General features: G+C 37.0%; 1 protein-coding gene across 1 annotated transcript in view; it reads left to right on the top strand.

Moving 5' to 3' along the window:
• The window catches only part of ARHGAP42 (Rho GTPase activating protein 42), a 143,780-nt gene that overhangs the window by 71,132 nt on the left and 47,411 nt on the right, over positions 1-25,237 (top strand). Inside the window, exons 4-5 of the mRNA XM_058018498.1 lie at positions 5,479-5,550; positions 23,012-23,113. Of these exons, the coding sequence (XP_057874481.1) occupies positions 5,479-5,550; positions 23,012-23,113 (174 nt within the window). The remainder of the gene's footprint in view (positions 1-5,478; positions 5,551-23,011; positions 23,114-25,237) is intronic.

Genomic DNA, 25,237 nt, shown 5'->3' with positions numbered 1-25,237 from the left:
CCTTTATCATCAGCTTTACTTTAAATAAGTGGCAGTGATAGTGATACTTTTAGGAAATTAACATAAGCTTAGATATTGTTTGATGTAATCTTTTTTTTTTTTTTCTATAGGTGAGAGGTATTAAGATGAACTTTGAGAATAGTAGAGTTTTCTATACAAAGCTGTAAAAATATTTGTCTTGCTAAGGTCAAGTAGTTACAGGCATTGAAATTCACAATATTAACTTTGTGTAATATTTACATTTTTTAACTTCTAAAACAGAAATTGTGCACTTAAATACATGACCAGTATTTTATCATGGCATGTTTATATTCTTTGTAGCGTTCAATTGTATACATAAGTTATACAAAAGCCTGTTGTCTGTGTTTGGTCTCAAGTGTTGTATTTGAAGTTGTATTGATTAGGAGCTGCTGATGCTGTCCTCAGACTGGAAGAAGAGATATTTTGATCAGATGTTAGGAACTGTTAGTTATTGGGGAAAAGATTTAAAATTAAATTATGTCTTTTTGTCTACTAGAGAAATATTTTTCTAAATTAGAAACGCATTACTGTGTATATATTAACCATGAGATTTGTTGCCCCCTTTGAATGAATTTAATTTGTGTTTTCTAAAAGTCTTATACTGACATGAAAAAAGTTAATATTTGTCAGCATTCAGAATTTGAGAGCCACTCAGTATTTCAGGGAAATGAGTTCTATATACCATGTGCTAGTGTGGTCATTCTGTGTTGCCATGAAAAGTAGTCACAGCAGATTTTGGAACAAAAAAATGTTTTTCAAAGATACACTATATAAACTCCATAGGTTTTGTAGTTAAATTGTTTTGCTGTCATTCAGGTAGCTTTAATATAATTCTGTTACTGCAAATATTCCTCACTTGAATTGTTGCTGTCTTCTTCTGGCAATTGGTAAATTTGTTAGCTCAGTTCTTTCTGTGACTTACCTAGTCCTTATCCCTACAAATGAAAACAGCAAGCTCAAAAGGTATTGACTGTCCTCGCTACTGCAGTTCAGCCCTGTAGACACTAAGGTAATGATAAAAGCCTATAAAACAATTCAGGGCTTAAAATTTCTGTATTGTTAGTATGTAAAAATTAATTAGCAGCTGCATTGATGTTTTTTAGGTGAATTTCTGTTTATATCCACTGGTTCTACCAAAGTGGAATTACGGATTGACTTGGGTTGGAAGGAACCTTGAAAGTCATCCAACTCCAACTCTCTACCACGGGCAGGAACACCTTCCACTAGACCAAGCTGCTCAAAGCCCCATCCAGCCTGGCCTTGAACACTTCCAGGGATGGGACATCCACAACTTCTCTGGGCAACCTGTCCCAATGAAGGATTTCCTTCTAATATCTAACCTAAACCTGCCCTCTTTCCATGTAAATCTTTATCTATCCTCTTTCATTTTAAGTAAATGAAGAAGAATGCTGCATGTACATGCTCTATATCATTCACTCTCCTAAATTCAGAAAAATCAGAAAACTGATTAGAAAACTCATTCAAAACATCAATGTTGACTTGAATTTAAGAAAAATCTAGAAATGGAAATGTTCAGATATGTTTGCAATAAATTTATTCTTCTCTAACACTGTGTAATAATTATGATTCTCTTAATGGTCTTCATTGTAATGATTGAAACTTTTGTTAAGAAAAGAAAAGTTTAAAAAATTGCTAGCCCAATAAATCTTCAATGTATAGATGGGGAGTTTCTCTCCCCATCTGCAATCTGGGCAAACCACAATATTATGCACCAATCTCAGTATTGATGCAGAAATTCAATTTCACAGCTAACTCCTGGAGGGAAAGAGGGTAGGTTAGAAAAGTGGATGATCATGAATCAGAAAAGAAAACTTAAGTGGTTTCACCATGTTGTCTCAAAGGCTGCCAGGGTATATTGAAATGTTGCAGCTATGCAACCAATGACCAACCTCATAAGTTGTCAAACTGCCTTAGAAAAAGTACTTTGAATTTTTAAATGCTTCTTTTTCAAATATATTTTAAACTTCTGTGTGGTTTTAGTGGTACTTATTTCAATGGTGCTTTTACCAACAAGTACAATTAACTAGAACTAAGTGGAATTAAATATACCAAAGATAAAAATCTGAACAAGCTTTTTAGTCTGGAAAAATCTGTTTCTTTATTATTGTATCTAATATAGCTCTCTCAAATGTCAAAATAATATTCTCCTGTTATGTCTGCTAATACTTGTCTAGCATGTTAATTAAAAAAAGACTGATGAACTGTCAGTAAATTTAGTTGTGGTATTCTTTTTCTGGAGCAAGACCATTGCTTTTGCCAAACAAGAGAAACAATCACGTCATTTGATTGACTGCCACATATTAACCATGCTGAACACTGGAACTGTGTCACATTCAAAAACTGTTAGATCAACAAAATGTAACTTCTCTAAAGGTGTGACTAATCTGAATAAGAATGGAAGGGTAAGATCCAAATTTTAGACACAACATGGATATCTGAAGTTGCTGTTTACAAAAACGGTAACAGTCTTTTTGACATTGTTTGCCTGTTCCCAATGTCCCTGATTTCAACCTAGCACAATAACTGAGTAGGAGAGGGATTATCATCTTGGCAGGAAAAAAGATACTCTATTAGGACCACACAGTGAAAATTTCAGATTATCTAAAGCAGTCAGATTTCCACAGAAATGGTTGTGGGAGTATTGGATTGCTGCTTTAAAAGAAGACTTGGGCGGGGGGGAAGGGCTGCATGCAGATTTATAACCCTTAAGAAAGAAACTGTGAGGTAGTTGCAGTGATAGTAATTTACAAAGAAAGGAAATTATTAAGTGAATATGTAAGGCAAAAGTTCTTTCTCTATAATTTTCAGATTCCAAAAGCTAGGCCCAACCTGGTAGAAATTGATGGAAGTCTTTACACAGTGGAGCATTCTGCATCTCGTAATAGTGGCTGTTGAAATGCATCTGCTGGGTTTTTTCTTAATTCCTTTGCTGCCACATTCTCCCTCCCCAAACCCAAAGCCTATTTCTTGCCTAGCTCCTAATTTTGCTGGGAGATGAATTGTCACAATAGGGTTCTTGCCAGTAGAACCTTTCCGCCCAGGGATGAGCTTGCAGTGTGTTCTGCTGTTGTGGCTTAGCAGATCTGTTCGGAGGCACAGACCCTGTCTAGATTAAACCCTAGCAATGCCTGTTGTCCATTCCCATTTCATGAATAACTGTGGGAGTATAACATTGTGGTTCAGCTCAGCAAAGCCACTTAGCTCTCAGCCAAATCCTCTCAGTTCTTCCTGTGTATTCTTCCATGGTGTTTGAAGCAGGATTCTCTTTTTCCAAGTATCTTATCATTTGCTTTGCAGCATCTTTGAATGAGATGGGTAGGAGTTGTGTTTCAGTCACTTTAACACTGCCAAGAGGACAGTGTATAGGGGTGAGGTCTCCTGGTGTGGCATGGAGGCTGCATGACCATGGTAGCATTGAGTCAAGGGAGGGGCCATTCAAATCCGCATGGGGTTAGTTTGATTGTCAATGAGCTCCACTGGTTAGTTTGACTAGCAACAAGACTAGCAGTGATTGCTGGTATCAGAAGTAACTACTTAATAATATATATCTGTCTCCCTTAATTGAACTGTGACATATTTAGCACTGAATCTAAAGGGCAGAGAAGAACTTAGCTTGGATGTGAAAAAAAAAATTGCATCCACATTTCTATACCAGTGATTCCAGCAATCATTTGTGGTTTCTGTATGTGTTGCTAAAAGCCATGTACATGCTCTGTAAGCTATCAAAACTTCCAGCTGCTACTTCCAGGCAAATTCTGCTCGGTAGTAGGCAAGTCATTTAAGCTTTGCACTGCTGTTTATCTGCTTTAGTGATCCTTGGGATTGAAATTATCTTTTGCGTGCACTTTACCTTGTAAAAGGTGTTGAGTCCCAGTAAGATTGCTGGATAATGGCTAAAAATCTATTTTTTATTGGGAAGCATCCACTTGGAGAGTAAGGTAGTGTTGTAGTCTGGTCCAGTGGGACTGATGGAAGATGTTAAATGCAATGAAAGCATTTCTCCTCATCCTCTGTGCCTTATTTTTGTTGTTAAATGTAGCACATTTTGATCATGATATCACTGAGCATTCCAGTGTTGCCATTTCTGTCTTGGACTTCACTTCATGAGGGTGGCAAAGAGAGTCTCAGCTTCTCCTAAAACTTTGTCCTGCTAAGAGATGTGGTGATTCTGTGGTCTTTTGAATTGTAATGTTAGGTTTGGGAAGAAAGAAACTGTGTTTGTATTTCAGTAGGTTTATTCTATATGGTTTTTATTACAGCCTTTTGGGAAGTTTTTGTGCTCAACTGACAATGTAACTTATCAATTACTGTTATGGAAGAACCACAAGAACTGTATTCATTCACATTTGGCTTAGGTACATGTTAGTTTTGCCCAGACCACTAAACCTGCCAAAGCCCAAATTATGAGTGTTGGTAAAGATTGTGAGGAGAATCTGGTGAGGAGAAAAAAGCTGTTTGTGCAGAAAACCCAGAGTTTTGCCTGTAGTCAGTATAATAGAATATTGTAATGTGCTTTATTGTACTTTATTTCTGATATGTTGACAGGTTTTAGTTTCTCTGATTTTCATCAGCAAAGTCAATTTAATTGGTTATTCTTCCTGTACCTAAAAGGCACATGGGGAAATTATGCTTCTTTTCCTTGGAGAGTGGCATGATGGCTTGGCTGCCATTTGTATTCTGCTGCTTGTGTGTTTCCAGTCCCAAATGACTACAGATGCTTTGGGTGATTGCTGCTGGGAATGGGTTTCAGGGAGGAGTTCCCAGGACTGGATTTACACTAAATAAACAGAGGCCAGAGGGGAAAACTGTGTTTCATTAAGAACTCTGGTTTAGGTTAAAGGGATAAAAATAGCTGCAGGACATCTCAAATTAGTTTAAAAACTAGAAAAGTGAAGGAACCCAATCTAGAGTATTTCTTTTATGTATCCACATATCTTTTTAGAGTTCTCTGCCTCACTGTCTTCTGCTCAGTGTACCTAGATCTATAAACCAAAGGGATAGGTGAAAATATTCAGCTGTCAAAGTTTCAGATTCCATAAACACAGACTTTTTTTCGTCAGTGCTGTCAGTATTCACATGTTTGTCTTCTTTGTTCTGCCAAAATATATTCCTGAAAGTTTTTGTTTTCTATTCTGGTTTTAGGCAAGATACAAGAAATGGAAGTAAAGCACCAGAAAACCTTCTGCATATTGGAGAGAAAATTACTGCATCTTCCATTGAAATTCCCTTAGTTATTCATAAAAATGTTCTGTGGTAGACTAGTGTACATGTCTTTTGTATGCTTTGTGTAAATAAAACATAATTACTTGCCTTCTGCTCTTACCAGAATGTTTCGGACATGCATTTTTCTGTCTTGCACATTGGCAGAGTTACAGTGACTCCACTTTCTGCAAATACTCTGTATTAAGAAAACATCCTTTATGTTTAATATTGCAGATCCAGAATGCTAATGATGTGCTAATAGCACCGCTGGAGAAGTTTCGAAAAGAGCAAATAGGAGCAGCAAAAGTAAGTGGCTGGGGTTGTTTTTCATTTCATGTTTATTTGAGTTTATCAGTGTGATTTGAAAGCTGGACTGAAAACAAGCATTTTGTATTCAAACATACTTGATGCCATCCTCATTAATATGTTAGTAAGTTATACTTAATTCTTTGCTTCAGAGGAGGAGACAATTTAGAAATGGAGCTTAAAGACTGATAATCTGCATAGAAGATAGCTCTTGCTACTGTTGCACATTCCTACCATCTGGCATTGTGTTCGTCTTCTGATGTCTGCATTTACATTATGCTGTGTCTTGGGTTAACCCAGAACCACAGGGAGGATTCAAACAGCTGCTATGAGTCCCTCAAACAGGCATTGTATAAAGACAGAAGACAGTTTCAGCACGATCTCTACCTCTGCTTTCCCTCTCCTCTTTACATGGCTGATGCGGTGCAATGGTTCATGTTCGTTTTGCCAGAGTATTCATCTTAATATTCTTCAGGGATTTTCCCATGGTGGAAGTGCTCCAGTTGGTAATTTTATCTGGTTCTTTTCTGTTAAGTATTATATCTGTGTGAGAGAGACAATGCAGGTTGTCTATACCAGGGTTCACTAGTCAGCTCAGGAAATCAGATATATTGGGGAAAAGCATGTTGGAATTAACTGTTAGTCTAGAATAGCTGAATTTTTGAGTGGTTGTCAGTGTCTGCTTTCATTACAGTCTCTGGGCCATGCATAGATGATGCTGTGGTAGTCAATTAGATGTTATGGTTCTTCCATCTGCATGAATACACTAGTTCTAAAGCATTTTGCATCTCATATTAGTGCTCATAAAAATTTTTGGGAAACATTCATTTGTAAGGTTAAATGAGTACAAAACAAAAAAGAGCTCTCTGATGTTGCAGGTGAGGTTGTGCTTGTGCTGTACTCAAAGAAACTCAGAAGAAGAACAGAGCTATTGGAAAGAGACACCAAAGGTTTATACTTCTTGTACTGCTATTGTGAATGTGTAGCAAACACATGGGGCTGCTTCCGCACAGGAACTAAGTAGATGTTTGTGAAGAATGTGTACTGCGAACTTGAGGTCAGATTTCTCTGAAGTGGGTGTTCTTTACCCTTTCACTTGATATGTTTTTGTGTACAACAACATTCTTCTCTTGTCCCACCCCTGTGCTGCTGTGAGATGCAGGACTGGGAGATTATTTACCATGCTGCATGAATCAGAACTTAATCCCAGCACAAAATTATTTTTAGTATTCAGTAGGTTTTAATAGCATCATCCAGTTCCTTGTAGTAGTGTTTCATTTCCTATTCTCATCGTTTAAGGGATATCATTCTTCAGAGCACCCTATTTGAAAGCTTAACCCACCATTCTACTGGCAGTCTTGCTGCATGACAGAGACAATCCATAAGTGGTTCACAGGACTCTCTGCAGAACTCTCTATGACACTCAGGTTTCCTTTGAATAAATATATCACTCAGTAGATGTCAACACATGCATAATGATCTAATTGAAAATTACTCCTTTGTTTTTTGTATCACCAAGAATATTTAAGGAAGGGCACTACAGGACAGGTTGAGTCCTCTCTGTTTGGTATATCACAATGGTTGGTTTCTTTTCCATATCTCTTCCATGTAAAATATGAACATCTACTCCTCTAAGAGTTGTTTTGACTTGTCTGTGGTCATAATACACTGTACAGAATGAGTTCAGGAGGGAGCCTGGCTCAGCTAACTCTTATTCCAGTGTCTAATGCACTTTATTATGCAGTGCTGTGTGTTTTGGAGAGTCCAGGATACTTGGCTTGACACATGGATACCCTAAAGAGAGCTCTCCCAGGTCATTGTTTTATAAAATGTCAAACAAACATATTTTCTAGCCCTTCACACGGAGTTCAACTGCCAAATTCAGAAATGAGAGATTCAGAAAGCCGTCATAACCAAGTGTGATGCATTTGCCTTTGAGTTGATTTTTATCAGTGGAAGCAATTACAGTTAGCCTTTAACTAAATGGTATCAACACAAACAAGTCAGAGCTTAATTACATTCAGTATTGTTTTTCTAGTAATTACAAAATAGCAGCATATGATCTAGGAATAATGAGACCCATATGAAGTAGAGTAGAAATTTGGGCTTTGTGAAACCCATTATTGGTAAAGTGGAAAACATGGTCAGATTGTTTACCCTACTTCTGTTCTCTGGGATCAGCCCTTGAGCATTTATGAGCTCTTATAAATATAGAATGAGTTGAGCTTGCTGGTTATTTATCTACAATTAAGGAAGGTTTGCACAGATACTTGGCTCTTTGAACTCCTCTGGGATGATCTGTGCTGATAGTCAAACAGAAGATACAGATATTTTCTTGTTTGGATTTTGGGAGCAAGTTTTACAGAACACTGAGAATGTCACTTTTTACTTGTGGTGTTTTCTAGACACATCAGTTGAATGGACCTTATCAGGTCCACAGCAGGTGTGAGCTGGTGTTTTTTTCCTGTAGTGTTAGTCTAAAACAGTGTGTAGAACGGTATTTGTATCAAATCCAAACTTGCTTCTGTTTTTCTGTCATCCCTCTCCTACCCAAAACATTCCTGTGTACATGTTGCTCTCTGAAGAGAAAGTGGAGATATCCCAGCTGACTAGAAGCTGGAGAAAGCTGTCCCAGTTTTCAAAAAGTGCAAGAAGGAGGACCCTAGAAAACACAGACCTGTTAGTCTGACTTCAGTGCCTGGTACATTTATGGAGAAGATTATTCTGGGAGGTATTGAAAAACACCTGAAAGACAGTGCAGTCACTGGTGACAGCCAGCATGGCTTCATGAGGGGAAACTCCTGCTTGTCAAATCCGATTTCCTTTCATGACAAGCTAACCTACCTAGCTGATCAAGGGAAGCCAGCTGATGTAATCTTTCCATGCTGTCACAGGATCCTTCTGGACAAAATGTCCAGCATTCAGCTGAATAAACACATCATGCTGTGGGTGAGAATTGTCTCATGGGTCAGGCACAAAAGGTTTTAATGAGTGGGGTGGCATCAGACCGGTGACCTGTCACTAGTAGGGTTCCACAGGGTTCCATCCTCTGTGGCACACATTCCCTGTGCTCTTCAACATCTTCATAAATGACTTGGATACAGGACTGGAAGGGATACTAGGCAAGTTTGCAGATGAAGCAAAACTGGGAGCAGCTGTTGACTCCCTCAAAGTTAGGGGACCCTGCAGAGGGACCTTGACAGATTAGAGGACTGTGCTGCCCTCACCAACCAGATGAAATTCAATGGGAAAAAGTGGTGGATTCTGCACCTGGGATGGTTCAATCCTGCATATACAGACAGACTGAGGAATGAGATGCTGCAGAGAAGTGTTTCAGAGAGGGACCTGGGGGTCCTGGTCTGTGCCAAGTTGGACATGAGCCAGCAGTGCCCTGGCAGCCAGGAGGGCCAACCCTGTCCTGGGGCATCAGGCACAGCACGGCCAGCTGGGCAAGGGAGGGGATTGTCCTGCTCTGCTCTGGGCTGGGGCAGCCTCACGTCCAGTTCTGAGTACAGTTTTGGGTGCCACAACATAAGACAGGAAGCTATTAGAGAACCTCCAAAAAGGGGCTATGAATGTGGTGAAGGGTCTGGAAAGGAAGCCATACAAGGAGACACTGAGATTGCTTGCTCTGTTCATCCTGGAGAAGAGGAAACAGGGAAAACTTCATTGCAGTCTGCAGCATCCTCATGAGGGGAAGCAGAGGGACAAGCACTGATCTCTTCTCTGTAGTGACCAGTGACAGGACCTGAGGGAATGGTTTTAAGCTGAATCAGGGAAGGTTTAGACTGGCTTTTATAAAAGGTTTCACTAGAGGGTGGTTGGGCACTGGAACAGGCTCCCCAGGGAAGAGGTCACAGCACCAGCCTATCTAAGATCAAGAAGTGCTTGGACAATGCTCTCGGGCACATGGTGTGACTCTTCGGGACGGTCTTGAGCAGAGCCAGGAGCTGGACTTGATGATCCTTTTGGGTCCCTTCCAACTTAGCATATTCTGTGATTTTGTGATTCTGTGGATGGTGCAAACTCCACAGGATAGCTGATAGTAATGTCACATTTCTAGAGCTGTCACTTCACAATTAATTTGCATCATAATATCTTATGGACAAACATTTAAAGGGATTGGGTATAGAAGCACAAGATTGGTATGCCTTTAGTATTGGCAATGTTATGCCTTTAATATTGGCAATGTTAGCAGTAACTAGAGATCCAGGCAGCTGTTGGGTGTTGGACTCTGTTTTCTAATCGGACTTTTTACATTTTAGTACCCTATTAAGCTGTGTTTCCAAATTTTGTGGAAGAAAAATATTATTAGATAGTTGTGCTACCAACATACAAAACAGGAAATTATATTAGGTACTACTGTAAGATTTTCCTGGGGCTAAAGATTATGTGAGAGAGCACTTAAAGGTGATTTCTGGGCTTTTTTTCATTTTTTCTAATGAAACACCAGATAAAATTCAGTTGCAGATAAATACGACTAAACCCTACCCTCCCAAGGGAAAACAGGGGAAAATGTTATAAATTATGAGGATCACCATTTTATTTTAAAAATAAAATTTTTAAACATTAAAAAATTTATTTTAAAAATAAATTCTTGTAAACTTATTTTTGTAATAATTAAGTTTAAAAGATTTTTTGCTACCATGATGAATATTCTATAAATGTTTTTAATATAGAGAATGAGAATATTTAATTTTTTCTTCAAAACTATAATGAGTTTAGACAAAAATATGGTCTCAGAAATCAAAAAGAATATGGAAGATAAAATATATCCTGTTGACATTACAAAACTATATTTTAAATACAAGGACCATATAAACCCAAGAGTGCAAAGTTCAAGTGTTTTTGGAATAACACAAGAATAACATTAAAGACCACTTCTTCGCATGCACTTCAAAAACCTAAAGGTACCCAACAAATTTGAGAAACATTCCCCATAAAACATTAGTGTTTGTAATCTAACCAGCAATATACAAATCTACATCACTTGCTCTTCTTGATTTATACTACTTGCTCTTCTGTTTTTATTGCACATATTTCAGTTATTCCTTTTCTGTACACACTCAGTTTAAATAAAGCTGAGTTCTCTCCAGAGACTACACAAACCCAGCTTTGCATTGGACAGCCTGTTGATTTACTCCATCTGAGTTTAAAAAAATGACCTCTCCAATTATTGTAGCAAGGCGAGCAGAAGCGCCGGGTGAGGTAACTGGGAAAGGATTCCAGGCACGAAGCCTTTTGCCTTATTTGGTCAATGTGGTTTGCGAGGCCCCAGCTGGTAATTCTGGTGAGCTCATTGTGTGATGTGTTATGGACAATAAAGCCAAACCTTCCTCTTTCTTTTTATCCATTGAGTGCAGTATTTGGCAATATTTGTTCCAATGTTCATTGACCTTTAATACAACTTAAATCAGATCAAAGACAACAGAAGCAATTTTGGTTTTAAGACTTAAAAGGAGAGTTTTGTGTCCTCCTTACAATTCCATCTGTTTGTTTCATAAAATAATTTGTTTTGGCCAGGAGGATTAGTTTTTATCATTATTTAATTTCATTCATTTATTCAAAGCAGTGAATTCCTTTCTTCTTGGGAAACAAATCCATATTCACTGCTGGGATTAATTTTCACACATCTTTACTCACATCTATCTTCACATATAGGCATGCAGGAGGTAGCACGTTCTCTCTGTGTTTAATTTGGATTGTCTAGAAATTGAAGAGTGTGAAACAAACAAAACCCCCATTTTTTAAGGTCTGTCAGAAAGCTGTCAAAGCAGCATTTTAGATAAGTATCTAAGATGGTTAGAAATACCAGGATGCCAATTTTGGTGAATCAATTTCCTCGGTATCCGATGAAATCATAGCACTTGTTGTCCTTTAACTGAGAAAAATGAGTGACCTTGCTGTAGTAGGTATGGCAGGAGGTGTTTCATTACAAGTGGTGTCTGCCACTCAAAGTTTAGTATTTGCATCCACTAGATTTGGTGTGTTTTAATGTCAGTCTGAACCATGGAGGGAGGGGGCCAGGAGAAGGAAGCGCAATGAGAGGACAGGCAAGGGGTATTATGGATGGCCAAATGTTTTGAGTTAAAATGCAAGAGTTTCTCAAAAAGGCTTAGTACCAGTTACCTGATGTCTTCCTTGATAACTTATTCTGTAGGCAAGGAAATACAGGGGATCAAACCTATTTCTATTTCAGCCAGTCTTTTATAACACTCTACATGAGTCATTGTAATGTAGTTTAGATGGGGCTTAGTGTGAGAAACCCAGTCTGTCAGAGGAACTAGCTCAATGCAAAAGGGCAGTGAGTTTTGTTTATGGGAGGGACTGTGGTTAGAGAGAAGTCACCAGTTAGAAGATCCCATGGGGCAATTTGAGATCAGTCTGTTGTTTTATTTTTGGTAATGACCAGGTTAAAAAAAACTGATGGTATTGCCATAGGTTGCTGAGATAGAGGAGGAGGGCTGGAGGATTTGGTATAAAGTGTAAGAATAAATAATTGAGCATGAAGAACTGGGGCTACTCAATGGTCATGAGAGAGCTCATGCCATAAGATCTGCTGTACTGATGAATAACTCATGGCAATCTCTTTAGGTATTATAGGTTAATAGGCATGTATCTCTGATAGATAGAGAAGCACAAATTTTCTCTAGCTTTTTGTTTACTTACATAAATCCTCAAGTTTTGTTTAAGTTTCTGGACTGTGAAAGTTGTGAATTGCACTAGTAAATACATTTCACTCCAAGATTTTGGTCCTAGAACACTTTCATTTGAGAAATAATCCCATATATGTTGTCTAATCTGATATTTTAATTAAACTAGCATTATCAAATGCAAGAAATGAGAAATCAGAACTTGCATTTAATGAAAATGTATATTAAATTATTTTTTTAAATAGATCAAATGTATTTTCCCTTATTTATTCAAATAAACATAGGGAAATATCAAGCAGTGAAAGACCTATTTTTGCCACAAACAAAATAATTGTAATGCCAGTATGATTAGCCATTGCTTCTTCTACACTTGTGTATGTGAAATATTTGGAAAGTTTCAAAAACATTGATGAGGAGCCCTCTGTGCATACATTTCATCTAAGCAAGTCTTACTTTCTCCTGTGCAGAGCCAAACTATTAAACTGGAAGACAACACTGGCTGACCCAGAGTCTTTTTGAAGTGACTGATCTTCTTGGGACAGCTCATGCAAATGAAACAAAATTATTTTCTCACTTCAGTTTGCTTCAATTCAATTACTGTTTCATTCAAAGTTGACAGGCTTTTAGGAAGTTAACAGAAAAACAAACAAAAGAAAGACAACAATCCTAAAAGCTTATTTCAATTTTAGTGTATTCTTTTAAAAGATGAGAGTGAAAACCCAAATCTCATAAGATTGTGGACACAGTGATTAAAAACTGTTAGTTCAGTGTGTTAACTACAGGTGTTTTGGAGGAAAACAGTTAATGTTATGTGCATAATCAGTTTCAATAAATTATGTTAAATGCAGCCTCTCTGTTATAAGTGAGTGTGATTAACTGGCTCACTGACTAAAACCAGTTTTTGAAGCTTTGTTTTTTCTGCAGTTTAATAGGATTCTAATTTGCATCATAAAGAAAACAGATATAAATTAAGAATAAATAAATTAGTCCCCTGTAGTAAGTTGGAAAATAATTTACTATTCTGCCATAGCATTTAAGAATTAAGGCTTAGAATAAATGTGTAAATTGGTGGAATTGTTTAAGTGAGCATGCAGTGTACCTTTCTTAGCAAAAAGAAGCATTTATTTTTTAAAATCTACAGCTAGTAAAGCAAAAAAAAATTAAAAACTTATGTAGTGTTAGCCTTTTTACTGAAAAAGGACAAAAGAATATAAAAATGCAAGAAAACTTTGACATCTTCTAATTGAATAAAGGCTTTTTTTCTTGCTAATCTGCTGCAGCCTACTGTGGTGTGTGTCACAGGAAGGACTCAGGAAGGTTGCATCCTGACCCTGCACAGCTGCTAGAATCCTGCTGGACTCCTGAGCTGTGATCAAAAGTATGAACAAAGACATTGACCTTCAAACTTAATTTCCAGCTCACAGGGGAACTAAACTTCTTAGTGGGTGTTTGAGGGCATGGAGGATTTGGCAAACAGAGTGCAGTAGCTCTACTCACCTGTTAAGTTCTTTTTAGTCTTGCTCTTGGCCACAGCGTGGACAGGATCATGTTCCCACACCTGAAAAGCAGGTCTCAAGGTTGTTGATGAGACTTTAAAAGTCTCAAGAAGGATTATGAGAAATAAAGGAAGTGGCCAATTGCCCAGGCACAGAGCAGAACAGGACTTAAAAAAGCAGAGTTTGGTATTCTGCTCCCTGCACAAGGAGCAGCTCAAAGGCACCTAGTCCCCTGCTCTTCCTCCCCTTGTTCAAAATTAGACTCCATCCTGAGTTTTAGCATCCTTTATCAAACCAAATTCATTATGTTTTGAAAAAGGCAGCTGCCTTCTCTTAGCCTACAGGGATTGCTTCAGAATTGTGCTTGCGGGTGTTGTATAGTGCCACAGCTGTACTGAAATGCTTAATTTATGATGTCTTATACATGGATATGAATTAATCTGTTAATCTTACTCTGTTACATGTTGGGGTTTTTCTTTAGCAGTTTGGGGGAAAATTAAGATCTCTTTCTGCATTGCTTTCCTTTGTTTTGTGGTGTCATTAATTTAACAGCATAAAAATAGATACAGTTAGAGTTACAATTTGGGCATTGTTTGGACATTTCTCAGATGATGTGGAGTCTGTGGGTCTTTATTCCATATGAATGGTGGAGTTGCCTTTTTCTATTCTAAATAGAAAATCATTTGATCAGCTGTATTGCCACAGATTTCCCTTCATCCAGTATCTTGTTCTGTCTATGCAGCAGATTCTGCAGGGGCCTGGGAATATACAAATTTGAATCTCCTACTAATATGGCAACTTAGCTTTTGGTAAAGCAAACTCAGAAATAACTCTGTTCCAAAGTGAAGTGGATGATTGTATCTGGGAACTATCTGTGCTGAAACAAAAATGGACATCATTACTTTAAACTTTATTGTGTCTTGGTAGATATGGGAGCATCAAGAGATCCATCTCTCCACCAAATAAAGCAGTTTTGTTATTTCAGGACCTGTCAGGTTATAGTAGCTACCACAGAACTGTTTGTTCCTGTGGAGTTTGCCAAGAAGGGGTGCTCTCAGATCCTTGTCTTGATGAGAAGATTAAACACCCACCCCCAAGAAGTAATCTGAGAGCACTCGGTGAGCTTAACAACGCCACTGGGGAGGCTTAACTTTTCACCCCAAAGTGATAGTTTGTGTTCTTTTATCAGTGTTGTAAAAGGGACTCTGAAAATAATGCTTTCAAAACAAAACAAAACAAAATCAAATCTGACATTGACCTCAGACTGTTTCCTTTTTTTTCCCCCCCAAAATATCTGTAAACAGCAGTTTCCAGTTGCGTGTATTAATCTAAAATATTTCTCAAAGCACGCCTCAAGTTCTTCCTCAGGTCAGCGCTGCAGTCCTGTCGCGATGACGTCGGAGCTGCCCCGGGACCGTGAGCGATGCTGAATGTGCTGCTGGCACTCTGGGATCAGTGGCTGATTGGCTGGCATAGATGGGAGATTCCCAAAGAGGGTTTAAAAAAGGAAATTACTAGTTAAGAAAGAGATATTTTTATCTGCAGCTTTTGAAATAAAGTAGTGAGTATGTGAAGTTCTAAGCTGTTCTGTTGGAATTGCTTTATTTGAATGACATTATGTTCTTTGCAGCTTTTTTCTTTATCTTTGCTCTCAGTGCAAAGATGTAACAAGATGTAACTTTTTTTTTTGTCTTTGCAACAAAGCAAAGATGTTGCTAACTATGCAGATGAAGTGACCTCTTCAAGAGCTCCTAAAGAGCATGGCTGACTTTGTTTTTGAAATCATTTTAAGTCGCAAGCTTTTGTACAGGAACAAACCTCTTCCTGTTATGATAAAATATTTTAAACTTCAGAAAGCTATCCTAAACCTGGTGCAGAGAAAAGAAAGTCAGTTTCTGAAGTTCTAGGGTGCTTCTCCATATTATTTAAGCAGTAACTTTATAATATCCAAAGTAAGTTATTCCAGACAAATACTTCATATTTAGTAGACAGTAAAGTAATAAAATGAGATTACGTGTGTAGACTTACCAGTCCTGCTTCTTGGGCAGGGATTTAGGAGATTCCCAGACACAGAGCAGCTACTCTTGGAATCAGCAAATGCCAAATAAACTCAAGACAGCTTTGCAGTTGAATAACAGGGAGTCTAATATGTCCTGCTTTGTGACCTGACAGTACTGGCATGTTTGCATGCATTTTCACAGCAATGCTGGGAACTTCTAATACTTTTGTTTCTATCTCAAGAGAGAATTTTTTGGAGAAAAACAAGTGACATCCTACAAACACATTTTCTCACCTAATAGTATCTGCTTTTTAATTTGAAAACATCTGATGGAATTACATAGAGAATTATTAGGAAATTGATTCTCCTCTTCCAGGATACACTTTTGAAAGTACCTGATACTTGGATCTCTAAAGGCATTACAGAGGGAAAAGAACATTTTCTTCAAAAGTTTATGAGCCTGAAAGTAAATTATCTCTTGCAAGGTTATTCAGTATTTTACACAGATGTGAACTCCAGTTAAACTTAAATTAGTTTTGGCTTGTTTCAAGTATATTTCAGTTTTATGTATTCCTTACCTGATTTTAATTGAGGTTATTTTTTTAACTGCCATTTTCTAATATCTGTCTTCATAGCTTTAATGCTGCTGAACAGTCTTGTATTCCCAGTTTATTGCCTTGTTATACTCCATAGTTGCAATATGTTCTTTTTATTATAATTATTTGTGTCTTATACTATATTGTTTTCTGGATCATCATGGTTTGCATATGGTTGTTCTTTTTTACTAAAGAAATGGTTTTAAGATTTATAGTCATTTGGACATTTAATTTTCTACATGATGCATTCTGCTTCAATTTGGAAGTGTTTTCGCTAGCAATTATGAGGAACATAAGATATAATTTATGAATATATTTACCCTATTTTATGTCAATCATCAAGGATTTCTTTATGAAATATGTTACAAATTTGCTTCACTTCATATTACTTGCTAATGATACATAAACCATGTCCTTTAACTTTTCTGACTTTCTTCTGGATTTGGGGAAACCCTATAGCCTAATAGTACATTAAATTCTGTTTTGGAGGAGTAAGAGGAGCGAGGGACTTTTATATCACCTTTTCACTTTTTCTTCTGGGAAAAAAAGGCTTCTCACATCTTTCAACCTGTTCTTGAACCCTTTGCATTCACATAGCAAATCAAAATTTCTACCAAAAAGAAGTTCTTTTCAATACTATTAAAGCAACCAAAACCCAGCAACTCACCAACTACTTCCATGAGAACGCTCAACAAAACCTTAGGCAACATAAAATGGAAGGTGAATTCACTATTTTCTCCTCAAAGGAGCAGTTGTGAGACTCTGAGATTTTAAATTTTCCAAGAAGTCCATAGGATCTTAGCTCAAATCAATCTTTCCAAAACTAAGTTTAGTTTATTTTCTAGACTACTGTTCTATTTTTGTTTGTCCTGCTACTTAGTAAGACATGATCCCCAAACTCACATCTCCAAACAAAATCCCACTAACTTCATAAAAATAAAATTTAATTTTTTTGTTTGGGAGGTAATGAAAAAGATAGCTTTGAGAAAATATATGTGAAGTCTAACATTCTAGCAATGAACCTCTCCAGTTTGTTGTTGCAAAAATCAACATTTTTGCAGTTGTTGTCAAAGAGAAAGAAAATGGATGTGGCTTTATTGATCTCCATAGAGTTCAATGTTACCTTCCAGTTCTTCAACTGTCAAATGTGTCTGACTTGATCTATATTCAAGTCTTACTGTTGTATTTATGTGCCAGTTTCTACAGTTTCTAAACCTCAGTTTGAGTTGGTGAAAAAATATGTACTAATTCTGGGTGAGGGGAAGAAAGAAATCATCATGGCCATGTTTCACAATGTTTATTTGCTTTCTAATTAAGGTATTCTCCTCTTTTCAAGATATTGACTTCTTTTTTCCCAAGTAGTTTCTTTGCAGTGATTTCTGGTTTAATTTCCTTTCATGATCCTTTTAAAATAATTTCTTGCAAAACATGTTTATTTTATGGTTTCAACAAGGATAATGTTTTTGTGGGATTTTTTACGAATTAGCTTCTTAAAGCATTAGATATTAATTTTGCAGCAAACAAAGAGTTAAAAAATTTCTTTATGGACAGATACAAGATATAGCTAGTAGATAGATATAACACCAAAATGTTATATTGGTAGATACGGGACTAAAAAAAGGGAAGAGAATGAGAAGGACAGCAGAGGCTCTTTTCTGGAAAAATAAAGAGGAATAATTTATGTAATTATTCTGAAGATACATATAACAGTTTTGACATTAAATACTGCCCATGAAGTAGTGGTAGACCATTATAAAAATACTAGATTTCTTGATATTTCCTGTGGAAAAGGAAAGTCAACTTTAAAATATAACAACGATTTATGCTTTATATCTAAAAATACAGCTATTGGGTAAAATTTGTAGGAATCATGCCAGTGATTTGTAGCATGTATATGGTTAGTTACGGCATGCAGTCAAAATCTTTCTGAGCAGGGGAAAAACTATCTGACTCACTTGAGTCAACTTTTTAATAAACTTCTCAGCAATTGATCTCTGGACTTCTCACAGCCATAAATATTTGTAAAACAAGAGGAATACAAGAACACCTTTTGACTTGAACTTCTAACTGGCATGCCTATAATTAGAAGTATCTCAAGAAAAATTTATTTCTGAAAAGATAATTTTTTGGAGGTTTTCTAATCAGTTTTGAAATAAAACTATGCAGGAAATCTGAGCAGAGAGAATAAAACCAGGAATTAAACCTGGATGCAGTATTACATGACTTAAGTCTCTCAAGAGGGTACTGGCAGTTAGTAAGGCTCCATTAAATGCTGTAAGGCGAGTGTGTGGTTAAGGGCTTTCCTAATGGGCTTCCTAGAAATTTGAACCAAACTGTAAATATTTTTGAACTGATATAAGGCTTGACACACCTGAGAATGGTTAAACAACTATACAGAGACATTTACAGTGTTTAGAATCTGCAGGACTTAGTCTAGACAAAAGGTGTTGATGACTTATATGACTGACTTATGTCAGTGTAAAACACACCAAGGATTAATATTATGTAATTTCTCTTTTCTCTGCAGGAAAGATGTGCAAGGATGAAAGAAAGCTGGAGTCTGAGGGGAATAAGAGACAGTACAGAGATCAGGAATTAGCATGTTCCTTATGGCCACATGCCTTAAGCTTTGTGTCATGGCTGGTGCAGTCTGTTCTGCTAACAGTGCAGCACAAGCTTTCTTATCCAACCACATTTCTTCTCCTTGGGGTTTGATCCAATGTGGAATCTAGGCAAAAGCAATCACGTCTCCTAAACTTTGAGGAGATGTTTTTGCACGGAAACTTCCTTTGAAAGCCTCCTAGTATGTGGAAAAGTAGATTTCTCAGTCTTATGGGCACAGATTGCTGGGACCAGGATTCAGATAGTTTATTTGGGCAGGGGCTGTGTGTAAAGTGTTTTGAAGGCTGCAAAAGAACAGGCTAAAGCAGGAATAAGCTGAGTCTGTGACTCCACTTAGGATGAGCCTGTGTGCTGTGAGTCACTGACTGAGTGTGTGAGACAAGAGCTATTTTGGCATAAACTGTTTATTCTCATCCAGAACATGAATCACCTGCTTCTGAGTGTATCTTTTTTTTGCTAATTTTTATTAAGTAAACAGATTTCAGAGGCTTCAGTACATCCAAATATGTGGGTTTTACTGGCACGTTGGAGGACCTTCCAAGCAAAGGAAACTCACTCACCTGTTGAGGCCAGTATTTTTTATACTTTTCCCAGAAACATGTCTGAGTAATCACAGCAAAGCCAGAAACACTATCCTGCTGCAAACTTATTCCCAGGAGTATCGCCAGGTAAAGACGCTAGTGCAGTCCAAATTGCCAAGAGATCTTTACTCACATTTTATTTCTCTTAGTCTTTTTACTTTGTCAACTTCTACCTTTGAAGGAAGAAGGTCTTGTTTAAGTTAAAATCTGAAGAAGGAGGAAGAAGTTGATCTGATGTATTGTCTCTGAAAACACTGCACTTAGGCCAGAAGTTGTCCTGGTGACAGACAAGCTCCAATTTGTAGTTTTCTCTTTAACATAACTGGTATAAAAAACTGTGGAGGCTGAGCAGATATGTGGCAGTGTAGAGGTGCAGCCTGGGAGAGAGCTGGCAGAAGACCATGAGAGCCTTCAAATTCCTTGTTTCCTTATGGATGGTGCCATGGATATCTTTATGAAGCTTCACATGAGATACAATATGTCTTAAAATCACAATTAGTTTATTTGAACTTGTTTTTTTCTTGTTCTTGGCAGGCAAGGGGGGACTAATCTGTTTATATGTGATAGTTTAATTTTCTGTTTTCCTTTTATACATATAAAGAGAGGTTGTGATGCATAATTCTCAGATTTTGGTATAGATCATAGCAGAAAATAAAAGCAATGGGAGCCACATTAGGTGTATCAATAGTCCCCTCTAGGCATTGACATGTATTTGGTGCACTTTATTTCAGATGTCAAAGTCCTGTTTTCACCCCTTTTTCTTTGACTCTCACTGGGCAGCTTCACACTCTTTTCCATCTCCTGTTAGTAAAAGTTCTGTTAGTGTCACTATGAGCTCAAGTGGCTGGCCAGACTTTGGGTTACTCATTACTTATCGATCACCTTGGTTCTGAGACAAATAGTTCACAAGGCAAGATGAATACCTATGGTTCATACCATAAATCTGTTAGGGGAGGAAGGAAGGATGGAAGAGCTGGCTGGGCTGGGTGATCCCAGTCTGAAATAAATAATCCTGTAGGAGCTTTGCCCATGACTGCTTGGCTCATTCCTTTGATCTGACATCTGAGACAGCAAACACAATATCAAGTCCAAATGTACACTCAGCACCCAGACCTCATTGTCAAAGGCTGTGTCAAGTTACCTTCTGAGGTAGGTGGTCTAGTGGAGAGGCTATCCACCACTGAACTCCAGTAGCTTATGACCAAAGGCTTGAATACTGCAATCAGGCAGACTCCTTTCCCACCTTACAATTACATGGGGAAAAAAACACCTAAAAAGTAATTCTCTTGACATTTTTCATTGCATCAAGCTTGCCTTTAACTTGAGTATTTCCTGAAGTTGATGACTTTGACAGCTTTGTCACTTGGATTTTAAAATAATCTGATTCATATTTCTAGTCCAGCACATATCATTATCTCAGAAGATAAGACAGTATGTAACTAACTGCCCCTTTCATTCAGTGATCAACTGAACTGAATTTCTGTTTGTGACCAAAGATGCTGTTGAGATACACAGCACCTTTCATCATGCTGTTGACATACACAAGTTGCTCTTGCTTCATCATGAAGACCTGGCACTTGAGCATTCCACACTAAAACTGTGGCTGTGGAACTGACCTATGATTTCAGCCCCACAGAAGTTGCTTTCTTTAGTTACAAGTTATTTGCCACAACTCTGGCCTTCTTCCTTCTATCTTTTTTAGAATGTGTTCGGGAAAGATTCTGGAAGATAATTCTTATAGGTTTTTTTCACTTGCTGAACAAAATACAAACTTTTATCTTTTCCTGTTTTGCCTTTTTGTCCTGGTATCTGCTTATCTGTAATTAAATATAAAAGGCATTAGTAGTTATTCTGTATTGTTATTTAATCTTTTGTTGGGTCAAGTCCCTTCTTTTCCTTCTGTTTTTTCCTTCTTTTAAAGATATCTCTGTTGTGAAGAAGTGTGAATATTAAATTGTGCGTATTTTTCATACTAACTATATTTGAACTTTTTGCAGGATAGAAAGTATATGTGTTTAGCAGTCTACTATAATTACTGTTGTAAACTTTAGTCACTGGAGCCAATCATTAAGTGGTTTGTTGTTGCAACTGGTTGATAAGCTTTAATTCATGTTGTTAAAATCTTCCTCCTATTTCTTATTTCTCTGACCGACCTGACTTTCCCATAATATGACTAAGGAAAACAGGGTGGTGCTTCAATGCGAGCCAGTTATTTGTTTTTGTATAAAAAAATTTCTAGAGAGAAAGAGGTCAGGGAGAGAACCACTATGGTTCTTAAAATGACCTGATGTTACTGCATGATGTCCAGTAATTAGTTTTTCTATCATTAATAGCTTTTGCACATGGGCAAGTAGAACTGCTTGTCTTGAAGCTTTTTTTGTTTTCTGAAAATATTCAAATTATTAATCATTAGGACTTAACTAAGATTATAAACAACACTGGCAGGAAGTTGCTTTTTTTAGGGAATAAATATTTTTTTAATAAAACGTTATAGATTTATCATTGATAATACACTGATGGGATATCAACTTCAATCAGTTCTCGTATTTCTTGAAATTTGACACTCCTTGAAGAATGGAAAAGCTTTTGAGAGACCTATCTTTTTCTTAAATTTCAGATTTAAATTTCAGAACAGCAGGTTTTAAAAGATTTGAAGTATGAATTCTGAATTTGTTTGCAGAAAGTAAGATGCTTCTTAATTTACTCCAAGTAGTAGCTCTTTTGTATTATGTATCAAAATAGTTTTACGGTAGAAATGTGAGGGTTGACTGCGCATGATGGGAAAAACAAAGAGGAGTGGGAAAAGAATAAGGCAGGATAACTTTTAAATGAGACAAGCTTAAACATTCAGACACATCAAAATATTATTGGAAACAGACTTTTGGACCAATTTCATTTTGCAGCCACACATATGCTTTTCCATCATCCTCGTATTTTAGGAGAGTGGGTGGAAAATAAGCGTATTAGTCTTAAATGCAAAGAATAGGACTATGTCTTCATCACATATTTTATGCTCATCTGTGTCCTCCACAGTAAGGGGTTTTTTTAGGGGTTTTTGCTTGTTGGTTGTGGGTGAGGTGTTTGGAGTTTTTTGTTTGTTTGTTTGGGATTTTTTGTGATTTTGGTTGGGGTTTTTTGTTTGTTTGTTTGTTTTTTAAAACAGTGTGGCAGTTAGGTAGACTTAAAAAACTTGGGGAAGATTATTTTGTAATAAGTGTCTGCTTAAAAATATACCACTGACATAAAATCTCATGTACCTCTACTATGGGAAACCATGCAAGTCTGTTGAATGGATTTGTTATTTATGGGAAAAATCCTGCTTACTATTGCTTTTAATAATTGAAGCAGTTCTCCTACTATCTTTAGTTCCACTTAAGAATTCAACCCTAAAAATACTGGAACCAACAAAAGTGGTTTAATAGTTTGGCATATCTTGGCACCTGTTACTTCTTTTAATTTAAGTTAGCTGTGATATTTAGTCAAATATTTCACTTGGGAATGCTTTGTTTTTCAGGATGGGAAGAAGAAGTTTGACAAGGAAAGTGAGAAATATTATTCCATCTTAGAGAAGCACTTAAATTTGTCAGCCAAGAAGAAAGAATCTCATTTGCAAGATGTAAGAACTGAATGCACTCTTACCTAATTTCACATTTGCATAGAAATCATGATAACAAACTGGTTCTCTTCAAGACATGCTGTACTTTATTTAATGTGAAATTGTGATGGTTTCTGGTCACGCTTCTTGTGACTATAAATTCTTGACTGGGATGAAAACGACCCAAATAGGAGTTAAATATTTGAACAAAACAATATTCTATGTTTGCCACTTCATGTATTTCAAGTACAGCTAATGTTTATTGGTTGCAACAATGGAATTATATTAGTATAATAAAAGTGTGAGTTTTATAAGCTATATGTGGAATACTGGAAAGCCAATTAATTAATTTCTTGTCGGTTTGCTAGTTAATCTATTAACTGATGAAACTACACTTCTATTTCACATAAATTCTAATCCAGAAGACTGAACTGAGATCACTTTCATAATGCTCTTTTTCTGCTTCTTTCTTTCTTACTTTTCATCTTATTCTGAAATTGAGGCTCCTGAAATTTCCCTGAAATTGTATCTATAACTTAATTTCCCTGTAATTGTATCTATAACTTCAGCTTTGAAGAGTCTGTATGGCTGATAAGAGTCTGTATGGCTGATTCTTTTCTGTTTAAAAAAAAAAAAAAAACAAAAAAAAAAACAAAAAAAAAAAAACAAAAAAAAAAAAAAATGAAGACTTCTGGTTTAACAGAAAGATTCCAGGGCTTTTTAGTATGCTGATACAAATTAATATAACTTTTCTCTGAAGCAAATTACAATAAACCCAGCAATATTATATCAATGACACTTTGGGAATTGTGCCAAAAGTAGTTGAAAATCACTTTGATGAGATTACTGTTGTCATAATCTTAAATCATGGGGGTTAGTTTGCGGATGGAATTTTCACCAAAGGTGTGACCATTACTCAATCATATGTTGTAGAATTTTTTTTCATGTTTACCAATAATATTATAATTCAAATAAAATAAGGCTTAGAAATTAAAAATTTCTAATAATTCAGTCTATATGGCTGAATTTCTGTTGCTGTCTGTATAATAACCAGTCTATATAAGAAGATAGTTATGTAGGACTGGTTTATTGTTCCACTTGTATGTCACGGCTTTCACTTTTCCCAAATATCTTATGTGTTGATGAAGAAGCAGTTCTGTTAGAGGCTAAGCCCCAGCTTAAAAAAAGAGAAATTCTTACCAAACTGGGGAAAAGTGAGCTTAAACACTAATTTGTTCTAGAGTAGAAGCTAAATAAAATAAATAAAATATTTTACTCTTGAGACATGAGAATAATTACAGTCTAAAAGCAGCAACTGAAGTGCGAAGTAACAACTGTGAATCTAGTAAACTATGGTACAATAACAGTGGATTTGGCTCACAAGTATAAACTAATGGAAAACCAGAATAATTTTTTCCAGTGTGTCCTTAAGTGGCATATCTGGATTTAAAATCTTGTAGCTGAGGCTGAGGTTTCTGATTTCTAGATGCCTCCCTTGTAAAGAATAAAGAGCATAACTTGGCATTTCTGTCTTTAGCCATTTTCTACCGCTGTGGATGTGCTGAATCAGCAGCATAGACCCTCCGTAAGAGAAGGTACAATAGCAAATCAGTACCAAAATTGTCAACCTGGGGGGCTTTTGGCCTCTGGAAGTAAAAGGAGGCCAAGCCCCATTCCTGACCTGAAACTGAAGACAGCTGTTGATTTGCATCCCAAGTGGTTTGGGTGAGCCCCATTTATAGCCCGGATGTCCAGGATGGAGTTTGTTGGAGCAGTCCACAGCAGAGCAGGGCACAAGCGAAGAACCAAGCAGTGCTGGCAGCTGGGGCTTTGGTGCCCTGGGCAGGAGATGGGAAGTCCATGCCTCAAGCCAACATCGTGTATTCGGGCAGGTGGAAATACCATTTTTTGACCGCTACGTGGGAAAAGTACTGTTTCCTTGAACTGATGAGGTTTCTTGATACCTCATCACATTATGTGGGTTAAAGAGTACTGGGGTGAGCAAAGATCTTGTACTCTGTTGGGCTCTTCTACATATCTCACTTGAGTCCAATTGAGATCACTTAATTAGGTACCTAAAGTTTGATGGTTGAAACATACTCTGTAGAGAGTAGTTTGCATATATTCACCTACCTGAAATATGTT

Source organism: Melospiza georgiana, chromosome 2, assembly GCF_028018845.1.
Source record: "Melospiza georgiana isolate bMelGeo1 chromosome 2, bMelGeo1.pri, whole genome shotgun sequence".
Taxonomy (NCBI): Eukaryota; Metazoa; Chordata; class Aves; order Passeriformes; family Passerellidae; genus Melospiza; species Melospiza georgiana.
The sequence above is the reverse complement of the archived record's forward strand: the minus strand, read 5'-3'. Positions and strand labels throughout refer to the sequence as shown.